A 12,589-nucleotide genomic window follows, 5' to 3' on the forward strand; every position below is an offset into this window, starting at 1 on the left:
TAAAAACCCCCCCAATATTAAATCGTGCGTACAACTTATCTTACGTAAAATGTACTAAAAACATAATTAAAATAGTTGTATTAAAATCAATCACTAATGTTTTTCATTCATTTCGCCATCGTAAATAGAAAAAAAAAACATAGATTTTCATAAAAAAATCATAGTTTTAAAAAATCTTTAAAAATTAAATATTTTTTAGCATTTCATTTTTAGTACTTAACTTACTTTCAATCAATTAAATATTTTATTAATTTAACCATACGATATTTAAATATCTACACGGTTTTTCAAGGCCACATTACGGAACTTCACAGGAACATTTTTATGATAGACTTTTAATTTAAAATAAAGATTAAAAACGTATTAGTAGCGAGCGAAAGGGTTGCATAGGGGAAAGGTAGGGGTGTGTGGAATGGATACTAGTCCGAGACATTAAGGATTATCTTCATTTTCAAATTATAGAATTTTTTTATTATTTTAAAACTGTTTTTTGAAAATGAGTTTTTAGGTTTTTTTAAGTTTGCCACGAGGAATTTTCCTCTCAAGTTTCGCGTTCTTGCCCTGAAATGCGTATATATATATATAAATGCATGAGTTTTTTCAATAGAGAAAATGTTTTTACTTGTAACACTATTTGTAGTCCAGACATTGTTTTGAAATAATACACAACAATGTGTGTCCGTTCCGTGTACCTACATTTCCACTTTACTTTTAGCAACGCCTAATGTTTATCGAACGCTCATCCCTCACACGTGTTCTTTGATTCATAAAATGGCTGTTTCGTTTCACGTTTATTCCCAAGAGACGGGAACGCGTTATTTTTATCGTTGTTTATGCACAAAGTGCTAATAAGAAAACAAGGTTCTTATGAGAATTTATTTTATTTAAGCGGCTTTCTTATTCATTTGCACTCTTGCGTTCATAATAATGCTCAAAGCGTTCCATTTCGTAGTGCTTAGTATTTCAACAATGTTTAAGTATGTCCGAATGCTTGCAGACTGGCTGGATATCCTCCCTAGGGAGTTATTCATATTTAAATTTATTTCAACAGAGAGGGAAAACATTTTTGAGAAGGGAATATGGAAGCTTATGACCTGTCATTGGCAAACATTGTCGAATTACTTCCTGGTAAAAGAAGAAGTATACAAATTGGAAAATTGTTTTCCGGCATTGCCTATTAGGTGATTTGGTTCAGCCGGATGAATCTCACCCACGTGATAAAGGTTTCAGCTCTTTTACTTTACAAAAGTCAACCGATGGAAGAGTTGAGGAAATGTGGATGTTCGAACATCGGCAGAATGGTGAATGTTACACAGTGTGTAAAGTGGCCACTTAAATCAGCCAATGACAGGTCATAAGCCCGGTAAATGCCTAGACTTCCATATTCCCTTCTCAAAAATGTTTTCCGTCTCTGTAGAAATAAATTCACATTACTTAGTATCTCAGAAAGATTTCCTCAACCGCATAAGTACATTTGACGCGGAACGAAAGTTTTGAAGTAGGCATGTTTTATTCACGAAGAATATACATGAGCCTAACGATAATGTTAATTAAACTACAATATTTGAGTTTGTCCAAATGTTTGAAGACAAAAGACCGGACGGACCCCCTCGGGAGTAATTAAGATTAACAAATTACAACAGGGATGGAGAATACTTTAAAAAGGGAATATGGAAACATTTCAATATTTCTGATGCTAATTGTTAGCCCGACTTAATGCTAACTTTATATCAATAATTACGTGAATAGGTATAAATTTTTATAATTATTTTTACAGTATTGTATTTATTTTTAAAGTATTCTAAATATTTAATTCAATTTCGTTTTAACATTTGGTTGATATATTTATTACTTTGAATTGTAGTAAAAAAAATATATATGAAAATAACTAATATATTATTATACCCTTAGAAACCAAATAGTATACTTTTTTAATTAAAAAAATAAATATTGATAAGGTGTCACTTCTGTCTTTTCTTACTTACCTTTCCTTGCATCGCTCAAAATGCTGCATATAAAACTATAAAAATACAACGATTGCCGCCATAAACTGATCTTCAAATATATTGAGATGAGATGTCTGATTGGTAGTGTAGAAGTTAGCGCATTTAGCTGTCATCCATGACGGTCGGATTCGATTTTCGACTAGGTTGAAAATGAAATTAATAACAGTTAATTTTTCTAGAGTATCTTCAACATGTTACCCTAGTTAACGAAGATTAATCCTTTGGCGGCAAATCGTGGCACCTCACTAGGACTAGCATGCTATAGAGTTTTGATTATAAGTACCTCGGAACAAATGCGCGTGCAGTGGTTTGAATTTGTAAGAAATGATGAAATAAGACAGCGGTCGTACCAACCTCCGGTTTCAACCGTCGTAAAGCATACAGCTGGCTGGGTCGTACAAAATATCGACTGCGGATGCCTCCCGAGAGCTTTAACCATGTTTGCCTACTTGAATATGTATCAAGTTTTCATGGTCCTCGACGTCCACGGCTGATATGTAGATATGTAGGGGGTGTGGCTTGAAAGTCTAATTAATAAATGAAACCACCGTATTGCTCAGTTAAAACCTAATTAATTTAATGAATTTATTGTGGTTAAACAAAAACAATGCTGTGAATTCAGAGTTTATTGAAATTGATGATTTTACTATTTTTTAGCGAAACAGTCGAATCCTGGTTTCTCCCACGCTTCGGGCGCTTTAAGGGGTATCCTTAACCTCCAAGCCACGTACTTTTCTAATTTAAATTCTGGTCTGCAATCAAAACATAACTAAAATACACTAAAATTATTCAACACACAAATATATACTCCGAAAAACATAACATGTTTTCATTTAAGTTAATGTAGAAAAAAGTTATTGATAATTATCAGATTTGATAGTAAAACTGAACAAATAAACATGCTTTCGAATTTACACAGTACGAAAGGTCAACATTCAACAAGCCAAAGACAAGTCACAAACCCTGTTAATAAAAATCTAGATTTGCATATTATTAATTTATTAAACATTTTATACACACCAGTGGTGCGCCTTTTGCCGTTACAAGTTTTATTCAGACCAATGATAAATTAAATAAAATGTCAATGTTAATAAATGTATGTGTGGATGTATTTTTACAGAATAGAAAAGTATTCAAAAAGTTAGCGACACATTCTCACCTTTCCCTTTTTTTTGGACCATATTATAAATATATTTATTTTTAATATGTATAAAAATAAACTATTGTTACTTGTGGTATATATCATAAGCCCATTGCGGGAGAAGTGAACCATTTGGCAAATTGTCAAACATTTATATTCAATGTTTTTAGTCTTCTAGCTTTTTACCTATTTTTTTTAATAAAGTGTTTTGATATTGGTAATTATCCTTTTTAATTTTACTGATTACAGCAATGTAATATAAGCATTGATTTACTTCACTTTTTAAATGTCAATGGACTCATATTAAAAAAAACAATGTATTTGAACGTGAAATTGGAATAATACCTACAATTGCACAAAAGTTGTGTAATATGCTCATAACATTTAGGTTTCTAAGTTTTTATATAATAAAAACCAACGAGTATGTCCGAATGTTGAATTAACCAAGTGGTAATAGAAAAAGTATCAATATTGTTAAATCGTTTTTTGGCGTTACCTAGCAGGTGAATTGGTTCAGCTGGATTAATCTCACCCACATGATAAAGGTTTCAGCTCCTTTACTTCACAAAAGTCAGCAGATACGAAAGTTGAAGAAATGTATGTGGATGTTTGACATGGACAGAATGGTGAACGTTACACAGTGTGTAAAGTGGCCACTTAAATCTGGCCCTGTCATTAAATGCCTCGACACGGGTTTTGTCCAGTGAGGTGTTCATGTAGAAAAGAAAAGTTATAAAGTTTTATATGAAATAAATTAATCAAATAAACCAGCCAATGACCTCATTAGCCCTGTAAATACCTAAACTTCCACATTTCCTCTCTGTTGTGACAAATTCAGAACTTCAGTATACATTTTAATTTACAAAAAAATATTCTACATATTATTTTTTAATATTTTGGTTAAAAAAATACAAATGAATTATTTTTACTAAAAAAAAATACGTTTTTTTAACCTTCTCAAATTAAAAATTTAGTTTTCCTTCTGATATTTCTTGGCGGAATTGCATTTTAATTATAATTCATATGCCATTAGATATACCTGTACATTCCATACCTTGTACTTATCCATCCAATCTTCCTCATGTTGGTGTCTGGTATAGGGGGTAGTCTTCTCGTGTCTTTAGTGAGATCATGACCCTCGTCTATCTCATCTTCCCTGACCTTTATAGCCTCCCTTCCCCCTCCCCTCCAACCCTTTGCTCTGGCTTCATCTTTCGCCTCCTTATACGCCAGACGACGATCCCTTCAATTAAGTCTCTAATTATGTGGCGCGCAATCCTACTAGTTTTCTTTCTTACTCAAATAAATAAAAACACCTTCAATATTCATGAAAATTCATTATTTTCTTATTATTTAAAAAAAATCCAGTAACAGAAAAAAGATTTATTAAACTTCTAAAAAAATATATTAGCGACAAATTAAAAATCAACAGTAAAGAACACATGATGACAAATTCTAGATGAGACGTATTATGACTTGATTTAATATAACAATGTTTGAGTATGTCCAAATGCTTGCAGTCTGGCTGGATTTCCTCCCTAGGGAGTTATTCATTATTAAATTTATTTCAACAGAGAGGGAAAACATTTTTGAGAAGGCAATATGAAAGTCTAGGCATTAACAGGGCTTATGACCTGTCATTGGCTGATGTAAGTGGCCACTTTACACACTGTGTAACATTCACCATTCTTCCCATGTTTGAACATCCATATTTCCTCAACTCTTCCATCTGTGGACTTTTGTGAAGTAAAGAAGCTGAAACCTTTATCACGTGGGTGAGATTCATCCGGCTGAACCAAATCACTCCCTAGGGAGGAAATCCAGCCAGTCTGCAAGCATTTGGACATACTCAAACATTGTTGAATTAACTACCTGGTAAAAGAAGAAGTAAAAAAATTGGAACATTGTTTTCAGGCGTTGCCTAGTAGGTGATTTGGTTCAGCCGGATGAATCTCACCCACGTGATAAAGGTTTCAGCTCTTTTACTTCACAAAAGTCAACAGATGGAAGAGTTAAGAATATATGTTCAAATATGGGCAGAATGGTGAATGTTACACAATGTGTAAAGTGGCCACTTAAACCAGCCAATGACAGGTCATAAGCCCTGTGAATGCCTAGACTTCCATATTCCCTTCTCAAAAATGTTTTCCCTCTCTGTTGAAATAAATTTAAATATGATTTTTTATATACTATTTTCATATGATCCTAACGGGTTATAAATTATACATATTATTTTAATATATATGTGCCTATCAGGCCGCTGCGCGCCGTACAAATATAAAAAAAGTGAAGATCAAGCACGCACATCTCGTAAAAATTTAAAAAATTGTAGAGAAAAAGTCGTACAAAAATAAATTCACACAATTCAAAAATAAAAAATCCTCCAACTTATAGTGTGTAACATTTCAAATTTTATGGTATATTTTGTGCATTATCCAAGTAAGCTGGTGAGCAAAAAAAACGGTTTCTAAATGTGAAATAAGCGATATCTTTGTTTTTTATTTAATTTATTCACAATAAGCAGCTTTTTATTAACTCTACGGTGAAATTGCGGTTCAATACTCGGTCAGTTCAGGGTTTTTGGAAAATCATATTTATTCGCTTACACCAGCGCATACCACTTTTATAATGTAAAATAATAATAAGAGTTAATTTTGTTACTTATATTTATTTAGGTAAAAATAAATAATACACAAACGACATAAATTAAAAAGTGGCAACGCACAAAATACACGCATTTCCAAATATAAAAGGAGTTAAATTTTATTTTCATGACGTCTGAGGTCTGAGAAAAGGTCAATTTTTAAGCTTATAAACATAAAAAAATGCTATTTCTGTTCGTTGATTAAAAAAATTAAAATAATGTACCTATTTATTTTAGTCGGTTTTGTGGTGTAATGGTGAGCGCGTTTGCCCACCATGCGAAAGGTCTGAGGTTCGATTCCCGACATCGCTGATATAAATGATTTATTATAAGAAGTGTTTCCATACCAGAATATTGCATAGTCCCTGAGCTGGTACCTGAAGCGTAAGACTGATCATCTTACCTTCATGTAATAAACAATGATCAAGATATACTGCGATTGGTCTACCATTAGGTGCCGAAAGGGAATGATGATGATGATGGTGATTTACCTCAACCTTCTTAGTAAAAAGAACGAGTATGATTATTTAAATAGGTTTATAATATTAAAAAATAATAATTTCAGAAACTTACTATAAAAAACAACACAAATATATAATAACGGAATATAAAAATTAATCTTATGCTTGTAGTCAATTTGATTTATTTATTTTGTTTTATTTATTCATATAATGATACATATTATTAAGAGCTTTGTGTTGAGTTAGGATACAACATTTGCTATTACAATTTTGCTAGGTTACTAAGCCGCATGCGTTCGCACTCTTTTCAATGGATTTTACTATAAAAAACAACACAAATATATAGTAACGGAATATAAAAATTAATCTTATGCTTGTAGTCAATTTGATTTATTTATTTTGTTTTATTTATTCATATAATGATACATATTATTAAGAGCCTTGTGTTGAGTTAGGATACAACATTTGCTATTACAATTTTGCTAGGTTACTAAGCCGTGTGCGTTCGCACTCTTTTCAATGGATTGCATTACTGCGTCCATCATCAGGGTAGGATTGATGACGCTGTAATGCAATCCGAAACCTCGGAACGACACCCGGCATAGTAACCCAGAAGAACGGATTGAGCATCTGAACGCCCGTGAAATCTAAGAAATTCAATAAACCCACGTATTACACATAAATCACATTAGTGTTTTTGCTCCCACGTATGGGAAAAGTAATTTTCCGAAATGATGGATAAATTTAATAACACCCACACCCCAAGAACGTATTATCTATCGCTGGATAAATACATCATCTCAAACAATTTTTCGTCAAAAATAAGAAAATGACATATTTTCATTGTGACAAATTAATTTTCAGTGAGTTATTCGTTGGCAATCTGCGAAAAACTATTAAGTCTCAATTTTTTTTTTGATTCAATGATGGAGTAATATTGTTTAGCAAATGCCTTAAATTTACAAAAATGCACTTAGTCTTATCTAATTTACAGGCCAAATTATTTTCCGTGATAAGTCAATAGAATATAAACCCGTTCAAGGAATAAGAAAAAATATTCCACACGAGTTTCAAAGTTGGTATGCAAGCGTTCCTTCTATCAAGGATACTGATATTCCTGAAAAAAACAACAAAGAAAACACAATTTTTAATTAAACCAACACTTAAAACACTTATAAGCAAAATATTTTAAAATAAAAAACAATAAACAAGTCACACAAAGATATTTTGTTATGTGATTTGCGTGTAAATTGCGTACCGTACTATGATAACATTATGTGTAAAAATATTATAAAATAAACGCTTTTTACATAAAAATTATTTAATTGTAGTTGATCGATCAATGTAGCATTTCTTATATTTGGCTTTGTAACATTAATTATTTAATGATTTGTTAATGCCTAACATATTTTTAAACTCAAATGTCTCTCAATAAGTATTTTTTACAGAATGACCACGTATTACGTAAAACTATTATTACAAAATCTAGAAGGCGATATATATATTTTTTTTTTCATTAAAAACAAAGATTAATAATAAAATAATGTGACCTCACTGGGGTTAGCCGTGCCGAGGACATTTAACAATATACGTTTAAAAAATATTTTTACATGTGAGAATAAACAAAGGAGACTTAATATGCAGACATACTTAACACAATGTTTAGAAAGTTTTAAGCACTACGTATTTAAGTTTATGTTTAGTTAATGTAGACCTATTTTATTCATATTATAAAACGTACAATAATATAACTAAATATAACATAAATTATACATTTGTGGAGCAGTTTATTCAATATTGGTTTGAGCGAATGAGACAATCCATTTTACTTCTACCCAGCTCCACTATCCATTTTTTTATAGCCTTTTTGAACATTTTCTCATTTCTAATTGTTCTAATAGACAGTGGAAGTGGGTTATATATTTTAATTGCATAATATTCAAAATCCCTTTGTCCGAAAGTGGTATTGTATGTATTTGTTTTAGTTGTCTTTGTATTGAGGATCTAGTCATTGTATTATGTGTATGTCTTTAACTGTTGGGGTTATGTCTTTCATTTGAGTAAGAATAGTTTTTGAATCTGTAAGCGAGTATTGTTTTAGCGTATAATTGCTTTGGTGTCATAAGTTGTGATTTGTGGAATATTTTTTCAGTAGATGTCTGTATTGGGACTCTTAAGTGTTATTTTAATAATGAATTTTTGTGCAAAAAAAAATTACTTTAAAATTGTGTCACTCGCACTACCCCATTCGATTACACCATACTCCAAAATTGAATGGCACAGTGCAAAATAAATCTTTAAAAGTTCTTTTACAATTATTACAATACAACGGTGACCTTAATGGTGGTATCTATTATTTTTTTATTTTATTTATTTATTCACACTCTTTATCAAAATACAATTCCATTTTCACTTTGCCCAGCTAACAAGGGTACATACCCCGTTCCAAGCTAGGCAATTAAATTTTAATATATTATAATACTTAACAAATTAATATAGAGCACAGACAAACAAAATATAAACTTATTCGGATACACATTTTGATTCATATACATACAGACATACACATATATACACACATGTATATATAAATATACACATATATACACATGTACATACACACACACGTACATACACCCATGCGCATACACAATACATACATTCATAAAAACATTTTATTGACAATTTATTTATGCGAAACTTCATGGTTGTCATCTATAAATATATATTTTTAAAAATATTCCTTATTTTTTATATTTTATTTTTGACATCCAGTAAGGTTCTCCAATCCGTGGCATGCATCAACTTTTCTGACTCCCTACGACCAATGTCATGAAAGAGCGAGGTCAACACCTTCCGTAACTTGACAACACTTCCGTCTTTCCACGATTCTGGCAAAAGGTTATGGACCTTTTTGCCTACGTTATAGTGTTGTCTCGATGCCAGAACAGTGTTGACCCGTTCACTTAGTATCAGATCCCTATTAGAGTATCTTGTATTATGGTTGTGGTTGACGCTTGGGTAAATGTCTCTCTTTATGTGTGTAACCACTACCGTTCTCAAGTTTATTATTATCAATAAATGCTTAGATTTTATTCAAATATGTAATTTAAAGAACAAATCTTTCGTTTAAGGCGTCATGCGTCAGTTCATAAAAATGGCTTACTAGTGTTTCCTAAACCATGGAAAATTGAAACTGTTTTATTTCAAATAGATTTTATTCTATTATGCATCAGATAGTGGAACTCAAAATATAATACCTATTAGTCAAGCGAACTCAACAGAAAATTCAGGCAGTTTTTTGCTGAAACTTTTTAAACCATAGAGCTAAACCAAATCCAAATTCTTGCTTCGTTTCATTTTAAAGCCGGAACGCTCGGGTCGTGACAATTTTACGACTAAAACAAAGTCAAAACTCCCAACTCCCAAAGCGAATCGGATACCTATCAAAGATTATTTCTCTATCAAATAACATTTTATGCCCAAAAGACGTATTTTCTGTTCATTAAAGCAATGCAATCCATTTTTAACTAAAGCAACTAAAATATTTATTAAATCATACCTGTACGGCAAAATTATGAAACATATACCTACATACAGAAAACTTGCGAGAAGAACTCAATTGGATACCAATAAAAATGGGTTCGATATAATATAATACGTTCATTTTTGTATTAAATTTTTTAAACAATCGATTACCCAAATACTTTATCAATAACATAGTGTTAAATAAAACATTTTTGTAAGTATACATGTATTACTAAAAATAATGATAGAATAAGGCTGCCTTTAGAAGAAAAAAACAGAATCCCAAAATTGCATGTGTAAAGGTTTAAAAATGTATGAAGAGATGCCGGAATGTATGTAGAATGAAAATAGTTTGAATAAATTGAAAATAAATATTATGATTAGTTCACTGTAAGATGATGTAAATTGATGTGTTATTAAGTGTAAATATTAGTTTATATTATATAACAATAAATTGTAATATAATCTAACATAGGAAATAAAATAAAAAAATGTTCAACGAGAAAGCATTAATGAATTAAAATCTTTTAAAAAAAAATTAGACCCCGTATAATAAACTAAATCCAACACTTTAAAACGTAATATTCAGTAGGTACCGGTACTATAAACGATGCCCTTAATTTATTTAGAGCTTAAAAAGTTTGAAACTGTCATATCGAAAAGAACACGTTTTTTAATATAATATATTATGTATGGTCACACTTTGCACACCACGTTTAGTGTTAACACAAAGGATGAATGAAAAATTAACTTAAGTTAACCAAAGTGGTTTATAGAAAATAATAAAAACGTGCAAAATATTATTAACCTTAGGAATTCCAAAGACTCTGGTTTAAGAGTTGAATCGATGTTCATAATTTTAAAAAAAGTTTGTGGAAGTTATCGCTTTTGTAATCCTATGTGCAAATTATTGTTTCTGAAATAACATTTTCATTGTAATGATCATCACATAGAATTATAATACTCCAGAAACCGCGTACGCAGATCAAACTGAAGTTGACTAAAATATTCACAAATAAGTAGTTTAACGTTTTGGCCATAAGTTACTCTGTAGATGTCGCTTAGTACGCAACTGCCGATTTAAATTCAACTATGCCGTGTTGTGTAGTTTTTAAGTGTCAAAATACTCCTGAGATTAAAAGAGGATAGGGTGGGATCACATTTCATGTGTAAGTAGCGAATTTACAAATAATATTATTTAAGAATTCGATTATTTTACCGTCTGTCAGATTGTTAAATAATATAAGGTAGACATTCTGTTAGAATTACCAGGGTAGTCGAGTTTTTACACGGCTTTCTATTAATAAGTCTTTACTATAATATTATACGGTATTAATGGACGTAATTATTACATAATAATTTAATGGTTTTTTTTACGTTTGCCAAATACTTTTATTTGTTTTTTTAAAATTATTTATTTACATTTTTTTTTATATTCCAGTCGGTAAAATATTTTTTGTGGTAAAACATAACACAACACAAAATTATCTTATAATTGTGTTATGATAATATATCGTTCGCGGTCTGGCAACATTACGCGGCCACTTCACGCATGCGCGTAGGCGCGATATACGGAAGGATACCATTTCGTTTTAAAATCCATCGACTGAAAAACATTCGTCCAGGACTCTGGTTTGATTTTTCATTCCGCCCGGACACGGGAATATTGTTATATGATTGTAATAATACAAAATTTAAGAATATAGCATCTTACCCGACAACACCATTTAACCACGCCCAGTCAATATGCCACCGATTAATTCTAGATTTCTGGACTCGAATGGCGCTTATAGCTGCCTTCACTTTCATGACATCCTTTTCGGCTGATGTTAGAGGAGCCATATTTATCAATTTTATTGAAATTTAACATCCGCAAGACTTTAGCCCATTAAATTAAAATTACTTATTTTGACAGCGCATGAAAAAACAATAAATCACGATATAAAATATTAAATATTCTAATTGCGTTTTCGAAATAAGGTATTGTTGGGTAAGAACTATTTTTTTTATTATTATCATATTAATACGTATCGACTTTTCATTCACTTTTTACCGTAGTTAAAAAATACATCCAGTTTATTGGTTTTTATTCTAACAGAGATTTAGAACTTTGAGATGGGTGATGCATAAATTAACCAACGACAGATATTAAGCTCTGTAAGCATTTCCTTCTCTCGTTTCTATACTCCATTGGTTTGCAGCAAAGCTCCGCAAAGGCTCCGCATTACCTCCCCCACTACAGTTTGTCCTGTGCGACCCTCTTTAGCTCTTTATACTGTAACACAAAATAGTACAACGGGAAAGTGCCATTGTACACAAAAGACTTGTCCTCCAAAGGTTTATTCTATAAAATAAAATAAATCCAAAAATAAAATTGAGAACAGTACCGAGACAAAGTCTTCTCCTGTGTTCACCGCATAGCTCTTTAAGAGACATGAAACTCTCAAAGAATGATATAGAGTAATATTCCGATATTTCAGATCAATGAAATAAACAAAGTTATAAGATGTTTATCTTTACAATATTCATGGAAACCAGGATCAATCTTGAAATAAAAAAGTCAGAATTGTGAATACAAAGTTATAAGAAAAATATAGTTGATTGATCATACATAAAAATTATTCTAGGATAACAAATATAATATCATATGTTACATAAAGAAAATGTAGAAAACCAGCATGCAAAATACATGAGAGATTAAATGTTGAAGCTGTGTTTCTTTATGAAAAGAACTAAGAAAATATTGTGAATTTATGTTCTATTAATGTGAAAGGAATAAAAAGGAAATCGTTTTAAATAATTTGAATTT

At 31.0% G+C, this 12,589-nt stretch overlaps 2 protein-coding genes across 3 annotated transcripts in view; one reads left to right on the forward strand and one right to left on the reverse strand.

The window, feature by feature from the left end:
• The window catches only part of LOC148284384 (uncharacterized), a 156,719-nt gene that overhangs the window by 112,394 nt on the left and 31,736 nt on the right, over nucleotides 1–12,589 (forward strand). The gene's annotated exons all lie outside the window — the stretch shown is intronic.
• LOC148284385 (uncharacterized) lies at nucleotides 2,559–11,707 on the reverse strand. Of its 2 annotated transcripts, none has more exons than XM_088240880.1 (3): nucleotides 11,495–11,707; nucleotides 4,202–4,390; nucleotides 2,559–2,758 (listed from the first exon to the last, which is right to left on the reverse strand). In XM_088240880.1, exons 1-3 carry the CDS (start codon nucleotides 11,620–11,622, stop codon nucleotides 2,653–2,655), a joined length of 423 nt encoding a protein of 140 aa, XP_088097006.1. In that variant the 5' UTR covers nucleotides 11,623–11,707; the 3' UTR covers nucleotides 2,559–2,652. The 2 variants fall into 2 exon arrangements, with proteins under 2 accessions (XP_088097006.1, XP_088097014.1); XM_088240888.1 differs by having other exon boundaries at nucleotides 2,663–2,775.

This window comes from Micrasema longulum, unplaced genomic scaffold, assembly GCF_059751315.1.
Source record: "Micrasema longulum isolate JH-2025_06_02 unplaced genomic scaffold, ASM5975131v1 h1tg000127l, whole genome shotgun sequence".
NCBI lineage: Eukaryota > Metazoa > Arthropoda > Insecta > Trichoptera > Brachycentridae > Micrasema > Micrasema longulum.